Source organism: Eulemur rufifrons, chromosome 29 (genome assembly GCF_041146395.1).
Source record: "Eulemur rufifrons isolate Redbay chromosome 29, OSU_ERuf_1, whole genome shotgun sequence".
Classification (NCBI taxonomy): Eukaryota; Metazoa; Chordata; class Mammalia; order Primates; family Lemuridae; genus Eulemur; species Eulemur rufifrons.
The window spans coordinates 41350471-41368979 of NC_091011.1; the positions used below are offsets into that span (position 1 = coordinate 41350471).

At 46.5% G+C, this 18509-nt stretch overlaps 1 protein-coding gene across 1 annotated transcript in view; it reads right to left on the bottom strand.

The window, feature by feature from the left end:
• Positions 1-11646, bottom strand: part of NXPH1 (neurexophilin 1) — a 294535-nt gene extending 282889 nt beyond the window's left edge. Inside the window, exons 1-2 of the mRNA XM_069462218.1 lie at positions 10481-11646; positions 9495-9658 (exon numbers count right to left, since the gene is read on the bottom strand). Of these exons, the coding sequence (XP_069318319.1) occupies positions 9495-9548 (54 nt within the window). The 5' untranslated portion in view covers positions 9549-9658; positions 10481-11646. The remainder of the gene's footprint in view (positions 1-9494; positions 9659-10480) is intronic.
• Between the last annotated feature and the right edge of the window lie 6863 nt (positions 11647-18509).

Below are 18509 nucleotides of genomic sequence, written 5' to 3' on the forward strand. Positions count from 1 at the left end.
CACTTCCTTAATTTTCCTTTCTCAGCATGTTACATAAATATAAATAATAAGGCTCTCCACTGGATGTATGTTACATATATCTCACAGAGTTTAATTACAAAGCCTCTAAAAATGAAGACGGTGGGAGGAAATGATGCCAGTAGATCATATAGTCCTGGTACTGTGTTGGCTAGCTGTCTCTGACGACAAGGAAACACAAACACTCAGGTAATCACAATACACCATAAAAGGTTAGGCTCGAAGATAAAGAAAATCCAAGAGGGAGAACAGATATTATTATTACTTAAATGCCTGGAAGCTCGCAATTTTTAATTTTGTTCTCATTAATATTATTATAATTATGATAATTTTACTGCAATGAATTAGAAGTTAGATTTTTTTTAATTGCCACATCGTATCTTCTCTGCAGGGATTGATTCACTGTATTAAGGGAGGAATGTGCTTGATGAAGATCAGGCACAAATACACACACACACACACACACACACATACACACACCCCTCAGTTGACCCTGAGAACTATGGCATGGCAGGGAACTGTGAAGTCACCTGCGCAGCAATATAAGTTTCAGCCCAGCAGCTGCCCACCGGGGGCGTCGGGCAACTTCTGTGTGAGAAGAATGTACCAGGGAGTATGAGCTGCGGAAAGAAAGAGAAATGGGAAAACGCTTGCAATGCAGTAGGCAGGACCCTGGACAGTTCAGTGACCTCAGTGGGTGGAGGAGGGGCCTAGCCCCAGTCCTAGAAAACTCCCGCGGGCTGGCCTGCAGGCAAAAGGCCAGAATCTCACTCCGAGGAGGGAGGAGGCGGGTCTCGCCAGGGCCTTAAGAGAATACCCGCCTACACCTTCACTTCCCTTCCTGTTCAATTTCCGACCCCTCTTCGCCGCTAGATTCGTTCCCTTCTTGCGGGCTTGCCTTTCTCCGAGCTGACTTCTGTGGGTTGATGGAACTACCTGCCGGGTCTCTGTTCCTTTAATACTGCGGGGATTGGCAGAATCGGGTGTCACGAAAGGATTGGCTCTTGCGCAAAGGCGAGAGAAACTGACAGAACTTCCCAGCCAACCTTCGCCTTTGACACAGACAACCCCTAGCGCCAACGCTCGGTACTATCTGGCTGACTTCTGGATCAAATTAACTGTGTGACAGCCGCCGAGGAAGAACTGCGCACACTTTAAGTGACCGCAGTGTCCGCTCTAAAGCTCGCAGAGAGGCCTCAGGGGAAGGTGCAACTGCGGCCGGAGCTAGGGGGCGAGGGAGGCAGGACAATGGTTGTGTGAGAGTGAGCATTTGGGGGGTTGTTTGTTGCTGTTTTGTGTTGGTTGTTGTTGTTTGGCAAGTAAATAAAGAGAACCTCTCCCCGCCCCATCCCGGGCCTAATGATGATAAATTTCACGCTGCATCAGGCCCCACGCTGGTGAGCCTAACCATGGAAAATAATGAGGCTGCATCCCCATTCGTCTGCATTAAAGGCGAGCCAGGCACTTTCGAGAGCAAATATATCGATTCCCTTGCCTGGGCCGTGGTTTGTCCTGCTCCCCGTGAATAATTACTGCTACTTTAGAAATTCATAATAATTAGGACTCCCCCCAACCCTGCGCGCCGCTTTTTAAAGGCGCCTGATCCTGGAGATGGTATGGGTGGCTCCAGCCCTGGTCCCTGCAGGTGGGAGATGGGGCAGGAATCTCTTCTACTGGCTTTATTCTTGTGAGAAAGTTGGTTTCCCTCTCCCTGCCTCGGTTTCCTTGTCTGCAAATGAGTCTTTTACATTACTAAAGACACTTCTAACTCTACATTACATGATTCATGCTTCTGTTTGGGGGGAGAGGTAGATTTGATGACTGTAAGAGGGCGTGGGGGGCAGGAAAGGAGAAAGTGGGGGGAAAAAGGATTCGCCTCCCCGCTGCGTAAACTCTGTGATCACGTGACGCCGCAACCACAGAGGGGGCGGGGGAAGAGAGTGCAAACTAGAGGTTCTGACTTCAGGACACGTTGGAGCCCTAGTGACAGCAGCTAGGTACTCCGAATGACTGGGATAGGACGGAGGGTTGTTATAGGCGCGACTGGGCCTTAGGGAGGCGCCTGCGGAAGCAGAGAGCGCTACCTCGACTTTAAGAAGAATTCGGCCCAGCGGCGGCCGGGGGCGGGGGGGGGGGGGGGAGAGAGGTGCGGGCGGGGGGGGAGGGCGAGCTGTCAGCACCAAGCGGGGCGGAGCCTGTGGCGCTGGCCGTGGCGCTGACCGTGGTCCTGAGAATCGCTCTCGCGGCCCAGGCTTGCCCCCCAGCCGGCCAGAGCCCTACTCGATCTCCTTGTCCGCGGCTTCTCTCCAGACAACTGCGGCTGTCCAACCTGCGGCCTCAGAAGCACCGAAGCTCGACGAAAAGTTCCCCAGAAGCAATGCTTTGGTGTGGGGGCTTGGGGCCCGGACGTGAGGGGGCTGCTCCTGTGCAAACCTCTCTGGATTGCTCGAGGTCACCTGCGGCTAAAAGTAGACAATAAAGCGCACGGCCGTGACTGCGGCGACTCTGGCTGGGAAACTTCCCGGGGCTCGAACACTGCAGCTTTGGTCAGAGGACTGAGTTTCCGAGTCAAGGGTAGGAAGCCTACGTCGAAGAAAGTTTTTCGCGTCTCACCATAGAAGACGACTTCAAATGAATGGCCTTTAAAATCAGTGGGTGGGGAGGGAGGCCTAAGACACAAGGCGGATGTGTGGGGAGGACGCCCCCTCCCTCCGGTGGCGCGAGCGCGCCCGGCCTCCCCTTGCGCCCCTCACCGCAGCTGCTGGGATCCTTCCCATCGGAGCCCACCAGGGCAGCGGGGGTGACGGGCGCGGCGCGGCCGGAGGCAGGTTCAGCGGGGACGCGCAGAGCCCCCGCAAGCCAGTTTCTAAGGAAACACGCGGTTTTTCTAAGCAGCAATTTGTCTCATTGTGGGAGAAAGAAACAGTACAAGAAAAGCCTTCTAGTTCTCCATTCTCATGCAGATGAGGCGATGCGCTCCGGCTGAGGCCTGTGCATCCTCCTCCCCATCGTATTTCCGGCTTGAAAGAGTAAAACACTCTCATTAATTTAAAGGAAGAAGGAGCTGCGAAAGCTTTTCTCCAGCCAGGGCCCAGAGACATGTGCTGCTCTCTAGCTGCTCCCGGGACTCCAGCAGGCGCACCATCCCAGCCACCCGCTCCCGACGCCACCTCGCTTTCCACTCTCCAGGGTCCGGGACTAGGCGCCGGAGGAACTTTCTACAACAAAGGGCACCCAAGCAAAGGAATTCTCTCCGCCCCCACCTCCACATCCCCCGCCACCCCCCACCTCCGTAATAAATAAAATATATTAGGGAAAGTTGTTTACAGAAGAGGTAATTAGGTTTTCAGCCCGCAGCAGAGACGCGGCGTGCTCCTCCGAAGTTGGAACAATAGCCAGCAACCCGCGAGGGCAGACGGCAAACTTGGAAAATGCGCAGACGCGCTCTTGGGCTCACAGAGGGGCTTGAAGAAGCCGCCAATATATATCATCTCAATAAAAAGCCGCTCTTGGAAAGCTTGCATAGTAATTGAGACGGGCGCTCTTTTCTGATCTGGGTTGGCATTTCCTCATCTCGAGCTGACAGAGCCAACTCAGGAAATTGCTGGTAATATTCATCTGGGGAGCACTTTCATTAAACGTAATTCATTCGACTTTCACAATAAATTGAGTGACATCCTTACAGCGGAACCTTTTTATCCTTGATTAAGTGCTTGCCAAGCTTTGGTTTCCCACTTTATTGTCACATTCCTTCAAGCGGAGTCGTCAACATGCCAATCGGCTGCAGAAAAATGCGCGCGCTTTGTTTACCAAGCTCTGGGAGGGGTTAGTGCTGACATGGAGAAAAAGAGCTGGTCGGGAACTTGACTAGCGGATAAATCAAGACTGCAACTTCCTGCAAACACGCGGCGGGACCAGACAAGTGGTGGCTAGCAGGATGCTGGGGAGGCTAGAGCGCAGACCAGACTTCTGCGACTCTGCTGCCTGAAGCCGCTGACCCCACGGCTCCCGGCCGGCGGACTCCTTTAATTAAAATGACCAGGACTCTTACGATCTTAAAATGAGATCTGAAGCTCCTAAACGATGTAGTTGCCCAAAAGGATCTTTCCTGAATCGAATTAAAGCTAGACACTTTCTTTAAAAAAAAAATAAAAATAAAAAATCAGAAAGAATGCACACTCCCTAACTTGCCACTTGAGAGCAGGTAAACTTTCAGGGCTTCCATCGACTTGCTTTTATGGGCGGAGGAGTGCAAGAAGAGGGTTTTCCTCATTCTCGGGATTCCCTTTTGACTCTTACTACCCACGCCTCTGCAGCCGAATTCTTTGAGGGCCGTTCAGACCCCGAATTCCAGGCGAAGCTGACAAGCACCTCCGTATTTCAGGACTGGGCAAATGGGAAAAGCATCCCCTTGCAAATGCGTGGTCCCTTCATCCCCACCGCCCCTTACTCTACTCCCCACCCCCTATAAAATCAAAGAAGCCCAAGACAGAAAATTGCTTATTTGAAAAAGCAATATCCAAATGCTTTCATCACTCAAATGCCCTTTTGAAAATATTGTCGATGGTGGTTATTACCCGGACAATGCTGTCAATTTCTGTAGTCTGCAGAAAATCTTCCCTGGGATAGAAAAGTAGGACAGTGGGCACCTATCTCAAAAAAATCAACCAATTTCCCTGCCACCCGATATATTTTTCAGCCAGACAACACTTTCATTAAGCGGGAAATAGCTGTCAACAATTCAAAGCCAAATAGAAATCAACCTCGCACAAAGAGGAGCCACGAATTTAATGGCTTTCCGAAAAAATACCGCTGAGAGAGTTGGAGCAATTCTGGTTCTCTCCTTCTAATACGGAAGGCAGTTTCCCTGAAGCTATCACTAGAAGGCCCCAGACCCAAATAATCCTCCTGGAAATGGGGCAGAAGGGCGACCCACCCAAGTGCTTCCCACACACCTGGGAGAGCTGCTTTCCTGATCAATGGAGAGTTGAACATTTCATAAGTGCCTGCAATAGTAGCAACTTGTCCGTCCCACAGAGCTCAGGAATACATCTTGGGACTGATGAGCTCTCCTGTGGTACTGCTGGGGCATGGGACCCTCTAAAATCTAGGTTTAATCCTATATCTGAAAGGCTAGTCTGAGGTAGAAGAGTTAAGAAATGTGGTACTGCCTCCAAGAACTAGCTCTAATAGAGAACCCTTAATATTCACACTGTCAGGTGATTTATTTTATTTAGCTTCTTTTCAGGAATAATCTCAAATGGATTGAAATTTTCAGTGGGCAGTTGGCTTAATTTTCAAAGGATGAGTACACATGCCTAGTCCAAAGGATAGACATTGGTGGTCTCTCTAGCTCTGCTTTTCCCCCAGTTTCCATAATCTTTAATAGCCACCTTCATAATGAGTGGAATTCACCAAAATCCTCTGGCTTCTAACAGTGCAGACGTAGTGGCCCCATAGATGTATTAGCCACTCTTCAAACTCTGTTAAACAATAGAATAAAATTCATATTTTAAGAACACCCTAAATTTGAGGGAATAGATGGCTCAAAATGTTGTGGCATAAGGTTTAGAAAGGATTTTCAAATTTTGCCCATTTTGGTTAAAAAGGCAACTCAATCATTAGCAATTTAATTCCTAGCAGAACTGTCAGGAACTCTTCTCAATAAAATAGTGCTTTGGATGTGTATCTGATCATAACAACATTATACAGCCCTTTGTCAGATCCTCCACACTCTATTTCTGAGTAACTTTTTCATTGATGTGCTCAGAAAGTGCTCATTGGACTCAATTCTCTATCTCAGAATTACCACCAGTAAGCCCCCAAACAGAACACCACACTTTCTGTGGGGGACATTCTCCCTGTGCCCTGGCCTATCCTTCAGCATGGTCCACTGAGAATAACTCAATTTAGGGCCCCCATTCTTAAGATTGAGAACAGAACCATATTTTTCTGGTTTATTCAGTGCATGCTTTAATTCAGTTAAAATGCTATAGTCTTGTTATCGCATTATATCATACTGACAATATCCTGGAATCGGTCCAGAACTGATAGGAAAATAAAGATTGCAGAAGTGTTTTTTTTTCTTTTTTAAATAAATATTGCTAAGCCATAGGCTCCTCAACTACTGAATCCAGACTTTTAAATCTTCAGTACATAGCATTCAATAAGCTGAGCATTTCCTTACCTTTATTTTTAAAAGATGGTTTCCCACCCCCAGTACATCTGTGGCTGGAGCTTGCCTTGTGCTGAATTTTTAGTATTCTAGCTAGTATGCTTTAATAGGTATTTTTTAGTATTCTAGCTAATATATTTAGAAGATAACTTTGCAAAAACACTCCATATTAGCTTCCCATTGAAGTACTAAAATAAGCTTCCAGTTTGAACTAGGACAGACCCATGTCTCAATAAACACAGAATACTCCACCTAGAATAAGCATTCAAAGAATCCTGGGCCAAGAAACATACTTTGAGAAGATTCACCCAAATACAGGCAGGAAACTGGCTTTGTGTGGAGCATTGATCTGCTGGATAGACAGAATAAGAAATTCTTTTCAAGTTTAGGACTATTTAAGGTATTTCTCTACAAGTAGATACCTAAATATTTCTGTATAGGAGATAACTAGACAAGCCTTACTCCCTGGACATAATGTGGTGATTACTCCTTGGCAAACATAACTGGGAATCCATGGGCTTAAAGGAAAAGGTGCACTGAGGTATCAGCTAAAAGACAAGGCATAAACCCAGAGTGTATCAGTCACTTAACTAGTGGTGTGAGCTCATACAGGCAAAAATTACTCATAAAATTCCTCCCTGGCTTATGTCAGTTCAAGGAAAAAATAAAACAATGGTTTTGCCACCCTTGCCTTCTTGGAGTATAACTTAAGCAGCTCCTGACAATCTGTATGCATCTATTACAGGTCCTTGCAAAGGGCTGGGATCTTCTAGGGTGTAGCTACAAATAAATGATCAATTCAGTTAACAGTATCTGGGGTGTAATGAAATAGATGAAGAAAGAAGTCTTGATCACTTTTTGATATGTTCATTGCCCTAGAGTTTTAATCAAGGCTCCCTGCTTCTTTATTTGCCTAAAACCATCCTAAAGTGACTGCCCAATTCAACCTTTGAAATCCATTTCTATGGTAAAAGTCAGCTTCCTGCTTCTCCAGGAAAACAGCTCGGAATTCTGCTGGCATAGATCCATGGGATTACAATCCCTGGAAATACTGCCTTGGGTCACAGCCATCAGCCTTTTGTTTTTGTGGTGTGTGTGGTTTCTAATCCCCGACACACAAAACAACTTTAGATTGGAGAGAAAAGAATGGACTTCTAAATCGCCTTCTCTATTTTATTGTTCACATTTCGTATTGTTTTGAGTGAAATTGGAAAAATTGTCTCCTTTCTCTGTATTGCCAAAAGGCATTCAGGTAATGAAGTCTGTAACTAAACGGTAATTGAATCAGCATAATTTGCACACTGAATGGTTTTCAAATGCTCCCAGTTTACAATTAAAGGAGAATTAATGCGCTTGTTGTTGAGAACGCAGCGCATTAGAATAAATCCAGCACTGTTGTTGTAATGAGTGGAAAACGGTTTAACTGCCAACAAACACATTTAAAATTTAACACAACGTATTGATTTCACTTCTGCTTTTGATAGATTATTTTCTAGACTATCGAAATACTTGCTCCAAGCAATAAACTGCACCATAGCCGCGAGCCCTTGCCGTGTGTATGAGCACAGCCCAAGGACGTAAGAACCGTCCTCAGGTTCAGGTCTGCGTAAAGGTACGCAGAGGAGAGGGGCAGGCGGGTTACGATGGTCAAGGGAATCGTTAATATTCCTACTCTGTCGCTTTCACTTTGCACTCCCTCCCCCATCTCTCAATAAAAAAATCTCTGTATTTCCTCTGACCAAACTTTCTGCTCTCTATCTCTGGGCTCTCAATGTCAGTGGGCTTACTGGACACAGGTGGGGGCGAGAACGATTGAAGATGAGAAATGGTAAGGACACTTTTTGCATTCCGTCTGCGTTCCAGCTGAGGAAGGCACAGACTTCGGTGACAGAGTCAGAAAGGCAGTTCTTTTGGATTGGCTGCCCCTGCTTTCACCTGTTTACCCCAAGGTGTCCTGTGGGCGAGGACACTGATGCGCAGCGCCCTCTGGCGTCCGCGGCTGCTACGGTCAGACGATAAAGGTGCAAAGAAAGGCAACATTGAGGGTTCTTGCATTGAAACTGAAATCGGTTAAATACACATATTCACACACACGCACACACATATATACATGCTCACTCACACATAGAATTCACACAACTCGCAGTCCTGCGGTCACCCGCACCGAGGGCCAATGGCTAAAGAAACGCTGTCAATTGTAGGGATGGCAACCCTTCCAGGCTTGTGGGCTCTGAAGCCCTTGGGATTGAGGGGCGCTAGCACCACCTCCAATCCCATTTATCTAGCCCCACGAGAGAGCTCAGGCCGCTCCAACGCTCCTCACCCCTAGACAGAACACAATGAGCCCTCGGTGCGCTCCCCCGGTCCAGGGTAGGTTATGGGGTGTCGATGCACTGAGCACAACTTCACCAGCAGGGCAGAAGTGTCCCTGTCCCTACCCCAGAAGTCAGACTCGAGAAATCGCACTCTCCTTCTTGGCTCCGCGTGGTGCCGACAGCTCCCAACTCACCACAACAAAGCGCTTTGCCCCAGCCCAATTCCAACAGTGTGCAAAGTCCAGACATGGAAAACTCTGCTCGTGGAGGACGCGGACAACTGCTGTTTAGGATTCTCTCCCTGGCAACAAGGCCTACCTTTCCCTAATAAGGGGCCAGGCACTGGAGATGAGATTTAGTTATTTGGTGAAAAGAAGAGGTCAAGAGGAGAGGGAGGTGGACATGTTTGCCGGAGTATCTCTGACCTAACTCTAACTGATTGCTTGCGGTATTCCTGATAGTTAAACTTATCCTGTCTGAACCCCTGCAAGGCAAAGAAAGTTACCTGCACGTCTTTATGTGTCACATCTCCAAATTGGAAGAGTAGTTGGGTAGATTCTCTTTCAAAGTCACAGACCTGGACAGACTTGTGCTCTCACCCACCGCCACCACCACCACCCTTATTTCCTTTAGTTTTAACTCTGGATGAACTAAGGAGAGTTCCATGCTTTCTACCCCTTCTCTTTGCCCTCTCCCCCATAAAGCATCCGTCCCACTACCTCTTTGTGTTTGGGGTGTCTGGGGTGCCCTAGCCGCTGTCCAGAGTCACGCGCATGAGAGGGGAGACTGGAGCAAGAAATAGGGGTGAGTACCCCGGAAAATCCCGCAGGGATCCGGAGACCAGCTTGCCAAAGTTGTTCCAACACAGTCGCTAGGAACGCTGCTCTCGCTGAACAGGCGGCCTCACCCTCCTCCCGTGCGCCCCCAGATGCCTCGCCTCCTGGCCGGTGTGGAATTGCGGAGGCACGGGACCCGCCGAGACTTACCAAGTAGACGGCGGGCTGCAGGAGGAGAAGCACGTACCAGCACGCAGGCTGCATCCTCCCGCGTATCAAACTTCCTTGGCGGTGCCTTCTCTGAGTCTTTGTTCCTTCAAAAACATAGATCCACCTGACATCCACTTTACAGAGCAAGGAGCGCTCTCAGCAGCCTAGATACAAATGAAATTAGACATCCCATGACCACGCAGGCAAGGTTAGGCTTTGCGATCAAGCGGGGACAGGGGTTGTGGTGGGGAGGAGGGAACAAAAAAAAAAAAAAATCAGGAAGAGGGGTACGAAAAATTGAAAAGCAAGTAAATCCAGAGCCCGAGAACAGCAAGCGCGCGGTCCGCGGGCGGGAGGGTGAGGGGCTCCCTGCGCCCTGAGCTCCTCGGGTGCGAGTTCCCCGGCGGCGGAGCACACAGAGCCGCGTGTAGGCTGGTTCGGAGCCCAACCGTCTCTGGCAGTGAGACCTGCCCTAGTGTTTGATGGCCGGGCAGCTTGGACTAAAGGCGGCGGCTGGTTCTTCGCCAGCCCTGGCAGTGCTCACACACGTACACACCAGCAGAGAGAGATAGAGAGAAAGAGAGAGGGAAAGAGAGATTGAGCGAGGGGGCGCGGTGAGAGGAAGGGGTAGGTAGAACTGACCAGGATTAGGTGTTGAGTATCTCAACACGTTCAGTGAAGTGGGGGTGGGGAAAGAATGAAATTTGCATACAGGAAAACAGGACTCAGTTTACCCATTCGAGCCTCCTGCCCACACAGATACACATATACACACAATCACATCTCTAGTAGTACTTTTTTTTTAGAGCTAAAGGGGCACAGTCAGTAGCCAACTTCTAGAGTGGAAGCCTGCCAGGGGCTGTAGGGGTCACCTGCCAGACATGTTCTGTCCCCCAACCAGTGCCCCTCTCCGCCGGTCTCCCTCCTGCCCATCACCCCGCCCCAAGGTGTCCCCTCCTGGAACAGTGGAGGCGAAGGGTACCTACCGCGCAGGACTTGGGGCGAATCCAGCGAGCAAGGACCGCTCTGGGCAGGCTCCATGGAGAAGCTACTCGGGCCTGGAGTCTCCAGCGCCCCGGACGTGCCCTCCCAGGCGCTCCGTCTCCATGCTCCGCCGAGGACGAGGACAGGTCCGGCTGCCTCGTCCAGCCTTGGCGGAGTCGCCGTCCCAGTGCCCCGGTCGAGCTCAGGATTGGGTCGCAGGAGCCTAGGCTTGGCACAGTTGGACTAACGGTGCAGGAAACTTAAGAGACAAGAAAGGGAGGGGGGAGTACAGGAGGAAAAAGAGGAAGAGAGAAAGGGAGGGAGAGAAAGAGGGGGAGAGATGCGAATGCGCCGGGCTGCTGCACCGGACAGACTGGGACTGCCAGCGCTGGCACTGGGACGAGCAATCCAGGGCTCCCAGCTTCCCACAGCTGCCTGAGGATGGTAGAAATGACTTAAGGGGAGGAGACTAGGCAAGTCCTCCGGACTTGAACTTGAGAGATAAGACACTGGTCTTTCGGAAGGAAAAAAAAAAATAACACACGACAGGCGCGAGCAGTCCGAGTTTCTGAGGGGGGGCGGTGGGGGCAGCGAGAATCTGGAGTCTGCGGGCACACGGAGCAACTGCACCTCTAACCCGTGACGCTGAGAAGCCCAGGAATCGCTCTCCAGTAGAGTCGCGGGCGCTGTCCCTGGAGCTGCCCGGCCACCCGGGGACGCTCTGGAGCGCGCTGGGTTTCGGGGCGCCGCGGTGATCCTGGTTTCTCCGCAGAGCCGCGGCTTGGCACGCCTACCTTCCTGACACGGGCATTTACATTGGCACTTGGGTGAATGATTCCTCCAAGACTAATTAATACCCCGTGTAAATAGATCCCGCTCTCAGGCTCTCGGTGGGTCGGGCCCCCTGGGAGAAGTAGCGTCTGCCCTGCCGAGTCTCCGGAGGCCGCGGCGCCCCCTCCTCGGGGGCTGTAGGGAGGACCGCGAAGGCCAGGGGAGTGGCGGGGAGAGCAGCCGTGAGGTGTGTAGGGTGGGGACGGGAGCGGGAGGGTGCAGGAAGCCCCTGCCGACTTCGGGGGCGGACGCTGGGAGCCTCGGACCTGTGGCTGCCCGGCCAGAGGCGGAGGTGCTGCGACTGCCAGCCATTCAGCACGCGACAGCCGAGAGGACTGGGCGACCTTGGGCTCTCGACTCCTCGCCGCCGACTGGGCCGAGCGTGAAGAGGGAGGAGGAGGATGGGGGATGCTTCCAGTCTTTGCCACCTTTCTTGCTACGGACACCTCCCACTCAACCAGCGTCTCCTGGACTTGGCCTCTGTGCTTGACCCTGGCTGTCTCTGTCTCTCTCAATCTCTCCCTTGATGTGTCTTTCAGTCTCTCTTTCTATAGATAGATAGATAAGTAGATATAGACACGCGCACACACACACACCCTTTCTCTTTCATTCCTGTGGTCCATGTCTCTGTCCTTCAGCATCTTTCTGCCTCCCTCTGCCTCTCCGTGAGTCTCTCTCGGGATTTCTGACTCTCTAGGTCTCCATCTCTATACCTCTACCCCACCCCCGCCATTCCCCCTCAAACCTTGTTCTTGTCTTCTCCCCTTCACCCTTTCCAGCTCACAACCACCAGACCAGCTTTGCCAGTATTCAGTGAGATCCCGGACCATGCCCTTCTGGTGCCTGCGGGGCTGCCAGGCTCTTCAGCATGCCCAAATTCAGGCCACAAGTCGCCAGGCCAAGGGTGTTTCTCTTCCTCTCCCCTGCCCAATACCTCTCCAGGCCTGCCCTTCTCCAGAGCCTGGCTCTGAGTGATGCACACAGCAGGATAACAATTCCATATTAATCTGTAAGAATTTGGTTGAAATTTGTCTCAGGAGCCTGAGATAGTGGCCTCAAAATAAAATTGTGATTTCTAATGAGTCTCAGGATGCCCTTTCCTCAAGTGTGGCTGTTGGACACCTCAGGCTTTGCAGGATTTCACTCTGGCTGGTCTGGACTCAGACACAATGTACACTCTAGACAAGAGGTCCCAGGGCAACAACAGGCTGAATTCCCCTGGGAATGCAGGCCACCCACCCCACCCCACCCCACCCCCAAACAAGGCAGCACCAATCAGGGGAAACACCCTTTCCTGGAGCAGATGCAAAAGGAGCCCTGCTAAGGCCTTCACCTGGAATGAGATCTCCAAAGGCCTCCAAATTAGATCCCCACTATAGGACATACCTGGTGGCACTTTAAGGCCTACAGTCTCCCTTTCAGCTAAAAATAGCTCTTTAAAGAGCAATCTCTTCTAATCTCAAAAATTGTACTCTGCCACTGTGACCACTTGGAATTTACTGGGACTTATGCAGAATACAGCAGTGAAGCACACCTTCTAACCAGGACTCTGACAATCCACTTTGGAAAAAAGACACATGTACATATAGCATAACTGCAATGTTGTCTTGGCTAGTTTCACTTACCAGGCTTTTTTACGTTCTTAAAAAGGTCGAAGAAAAAAATTAAAGACTTAGGGCACCCATGAATGAGGCTGAAGGATGAAAGTAGGACAAAGGAAGCTTTGTCTGACTCCACTCTCCAGAATTCATGAGGCCATTCTAAAACTGATCTCTACTTGTACATGAGATCCCTGGCCCTCCCAGGCTGGAGTTTACAGCTGAGAGTGAATGTTGCCAGCCTCTATCTGGGCGCCCAAGTACAATGATGTCAGAGCTGAACTTCTGTCTGACCTTTGGAAAAATGAAAAAGAATCAGGCCAGCTTTGGGCTATACCAAGTTCTTTTCTCAGCCCTACTTTAAAAGCATTCTGCCTCTAGTGCCATTTAGCCTTAAAAAAATTACTGCTTGTGAAATAAAAAGATGATAAGGGACCTTAAAATCTCTGTCTGAATGGGACTGATTATTTAAGAAAAGCACCACAGGCACCCAATAATGGGAACTGGTTTAACACTTTGTTCTATGACACAGGGTGCCAAAGAACTTTTTCTGTTAATGACCTGAGATCTTCTACCCAGACATCCAACTCTCACTGGATCCTATGAGACACTTGACCTGGGATATAAAACAGCAGTATACTGTCATTTTTTGTATCTTCACAGGAGCTTTCTCCAGTATTTCCTGTAGTACTCAATCAGCAAAGGACACTGAGCCACAAAGTAATACTGAAAACCTTATCATTGTTTCTGTTAAACCTGTCCAGTTTTAATGACATGATATTGGGGGAGAGGGGGATGAGGATGGCTCATTCTCTCTCCTTCTTTCCTATCATTTGTTTTAAAAAGAATGAAAAGCAACAAGAGCATTATTCTCATACATTCTTCTGCTTAAAGTAGTACCCTACTCTAAAATCCACTCTTAGAATACATCAACAATCAGCTTCACCTGGATAGAACAAAACTGTGATTATCCTAGTATTTGTATCAATTTTTTCAAACTTTACTCATGTTGGGAATCCTTTCATAAATCATTCTCTTTCTAAATATTGTGTGCAATGCAACTTAAGACACAGATAAACTTAGTATGAATTATGAACACCATAAAACACAACCCTCTGCCATTTGCTTTTCCCCAAGTCTGTCTAGTCCAACCTGAAATGAGCAGTCCAGAACAACAATATATATTTCTCTCCAAGAAATATATTTTTAAAGGGTTTAAATGGGCTGACATCAAAAGAAAGTAGTGATGTTAATTTTCCTGATAATTGAAACCAGAAGAAATTAAAATTAGAATTTCTCTGAAATATACTAATAGTTCTGTTAAATGTAATTAGGTGTTTGGTTTGTTTCATTTGTATGATTCTCTTTTTGGCAGAGGAGAGAGAGGGCAAGTGTTAAAGGTTTAAATTATCTTGGGGGTGGGAAGAAGAGTGAGATAAAAAGAGAGTTAACTTGATTTCTATAAAACTCTGTCTTAAAATGAACCTGTCTTAAAAACACATGAATATTACCATATTTTACCCCAAATCCAAGTAAATACAGAAAATTGTTATGAAGCACCCAGCTGTGGTCTTGCTTAAGCTTCAGGCCAAATTATGTCACTTTATACATATACCGCATTGTGCCTATTTTTTTCCTAATAGCACCAAAATCTTACAAAGATTGTATCATCCTTCTGCTGTGACTTCAGTATAACCTGCTATTTTCATGTTGTATAACACTGGGCAAGTGCCTAAAGATTCCTCTGGCCTTGATACTCTCCTCTATATAATAAGGAAGTAAGATTAGATGGTATTTAAAATGACTTCAAGTTATGAAATTCCGGTATTCTATTTTATATGATTAAATGTAAAGTCGTTTCTTGTTTAAAAATCTTACCTACCTCACAAAAAAAACACTTGTATACTGAATTACAATCTTCAAAGATATTAACAATTTAAAAGGCTTTTTTCAGTGCATTTCAAATATTTTAAGTCAAGTGTGTTTATGGGTTTGAACCAAGGTTTTTTTTTGGGGGGGGGGTGTGCATTTCTTCCCTGACCCACCCTCATAACCTTTCTTCTAGGTCAAGGGTTGACTCTATTGTATTAATCACATCACTTTTCCATATAAATTGTTTTGCACATGTTTTTAATGTCATTGATTTATGAGAATCTACACTCAAAGTGGCATCCTTATTATACTCATGAATATTTGCTAAAAAATCTAAAGCCATTTCTACTTTTGCAGAATTCTTAAACATCACTCAGGACAACTAAGAAAACTCCAGTCTCTCCACACCCTCAAGATATTTTGCTAGTGGAAGGAAGAATCATTTGCAAAGTGATTTTTACCAGCCTAGAATATTTGGTATTTGAATGTAGTAGAACTTGGTTAATAACGATGAGGCATGTGTGCTAAATTACTTTTTACAAGAATGCTTTAATAACAAGATCACTGGACTAGAGAGAAAAATACCCATCAAGCTCTGGAAAAAAAATTACAGGGAATAAAAAAGCTTTATGTAGAAAGCATTTTCTTTTTTAGAGGTAATTTATATGCTCACTCTTTTATCCATATTTCATTTATTCTGCTAGGTGAAGACAGAAGGTTCTCAAAGGTAGGGTAGCTGTAATTATGCTCACAAACTTTAAAAAGAGAATGAACACAATAAGAGAAATTAAAGAAAGCTAGCATTAAAAAGGCAGTTGAATGTAAAAGATGAGAAGATTGGGGTCATCGCCCAAAAATCATAATTAAAAATTTCTTAAAATATTGTGACTAAGCAAATTTTTGCATTATAATCTAATTACAGAAATTCTTTATGGTGATTCCTCCAGAGATTATTAATTGACAGTTCCCTAAAGGAGAATCACTAAAGACAAAGAACTTGATCACCAATGTTCTATTAACAAAGCAAAATACAGTATCTTCTTTGGCCAGAAAGAACATTGGGAATCTCAACCACATAGGGATGGAAGAAATTATAAGGATATAGTCTACAATCTCTCTGAAACTGAGTCTGCAAATATATACTTCATCTCCATAATCAAAAGTACCTGATATTTTGAAGCATATATGTTTTTGCAGAGTTTATCCTAATTTGGCAATATGACTCTAAAACAAGATGATTTATACAGGCAGGGAAAAAAGGGCTGTTTCCACCCAAATATCAATCATAACAATAACAATGTTTTGGATTAGATATCTTTTAAATAAGAGATACCACAGGGATGCAACAACCCTCTCAATTTCCTTTTTTAACCATCAAATTAATGAAAACAACTATACTGGAATTTCACCATAATTAACTTTGAGGTCATGCCATAAAAATCACATAATTCTACAATTTAATGGTTCTTCCAGTTCCAATAATAAAATGCTCTTGGAAAAGTTCAAAGCAAAATGGACTAACATCAAATTTTGTATTAAATGGATGGTAATTTCTCAAAGCTCCACAGTTTTCATTAGAGTAATGGCTCCTGTTTACTGAGTGCCAGGTACATGCCAGGAACCATACCCTGAGTTTTATTTACATTACTCCACTGTGAGTGAGTCTATGTGCACCAATCAGCAATTTAGTTCTGAAAGGTAACCTCTCAAATTATATAAGAAGATCTTCACATGAGTCTCCACGGAAGTTGACTTAAAGCAAATCTGCAAATCGCTGGACCATTATGCATACTACCCCTAAAACTGTCTCCACTATTTTAGTGTCAGTGCCACCATTCTCTCTCCAAGTTTCTCAACTCACCCTCTAGCCATTCTTTCTCAGATTATCTGTACACTCGTCTTCATACGTTAAACACTGGTGCGCCTCAGGGCTGTATCAGTAACTCTCTTTTTCTCTTTTCACTCCTAGTAGGCAATTTAATTACTAACATCCAGTGACCACCAAGTTCATAAGTTCGGCTCTGATATTTTCCTTGACCCAGATATTCAACTACCAGCATGTCTGCTTAGATATGCTAGAGGTATCTAAAATTAATATGCCTAAAACTGAACATATTATATCATTACATTATGTACATATCCTGTTAGTTGGTGTGATAGACTCTGGAGTTCTCTACTTGTAATGGGACCAAGTCTATGCTCTTTGCCAAGAGGTCTCATGATGGCATGGGGAAGTATACCTCCCCATATATGCAAAGTTAGGCTTTCTTTCTTTCCCTCCTTACTTATTTATTCCTTTTAATCCTAATCAGTGCCTTCAAAAGACATAGCATGTTTCCGTTTGCCCCTCCAGACACCAGGAGAACAGCATGCACCAGGTAGAAGCTGCATTCTTCAGCACAGAACCTGGAATAAGATAACACGTGAGGCAGGCCAGAGGCTGACCTGTGATCTGGAGCATGGCCACCAAGCTGACCTTCAATCCTGCAGATCCAAAAGTGAGAAATAAATGTTTATTGTTTAACTGTCAAGATTTAGGGATTATTTGTTTTGCAGCATTATCACAGCTAAAGCTGACTAATTAGTGACTCCACTACCATTCTGGAAAACTTAAGTACCAAATTCCTTTATTCATTCTTTTTTTTCCTCCCCATCAAACATAAAATTACTAACATCTCTCAATTTTATACTTAATTATCTCATTTCTCTCCTATCTTCTCTGTTCCTGCTACTGCTACTAACTCAGGCTCATATCACTAGTCAGCTGGTCTATGGCAATAGCCTTCTCACTGGTCTCCACCTTTTTCAGCTTCTATCTCCATAAAATTGCCCTTCTCACTGAATGACAGAGGCAAAACAAAAATGTGCCCACACCACACACTTGTCTAAATCTCTTTGTAAACTCACCCTTGCTTACAGAATCAAGTCCAAATCCCCAGGCTCTGCACAGAAGACCCCTTGTGAGCTGGCCTCTGTCCATACCACCATTTTCCTCTCCTGCCACCTGGCCTCTCCTCAACTGCGTACTTCTCACTCATCAGTGACCTGCCCTTAGAGCTTCCAACACACAACTGCATGTCTCAACTCCGGGCCTCTGCACCTTCGTCCCTTTGCTTTGACTCCTCTCAACTCAATCCTTAGATAAACTCCTAATCTTCCTACAAACCTTTGCTCAGAGATCACCTTGCATCCTCTTCACATTTCTCAGGGATTTGTGCACTAAAACATCTTGTTAAATCATTTGCACCATGCTGTTTGTACATTTCTCTTCTCCACTGAACTGTGACATTTAGTTTTGCACCCCTAGCCTTCCCTTGGACTGAATTGAGCTGAATGTTCAGCCACACTCAGAAAGCTCAGTGTCCAGAAAATAGCCTAGTGCACCTCCAGCAAGAGAGCATGTCAGAGACTCTGGAACAGCAAGTCCTCATTTGTGAAGTGCTCAGATAGTGCATAGTGGGAGAAAGTTTTCAGGCAAAACTCATTTGCTCATTTCGGCCCAGTGAAATGAGCAAAAGGAAGAGTACTAGAGTAAGAGGTCTAGGCCAGAAGGCACAAGCTCCCTTACCCCAAATGTCTTCAGGGACTCTTCTCAGAATCAGAAACTGAATGGGAAATTTAGCCTGAATGGGTTACTCAGCGACTGACCCATTAACCTGGTCATATCACATCCAGGGCCAAGTGTGTGGTGGTACCAAAAAGTTCTTGGTATCCCTAAATTCTAGCTTCA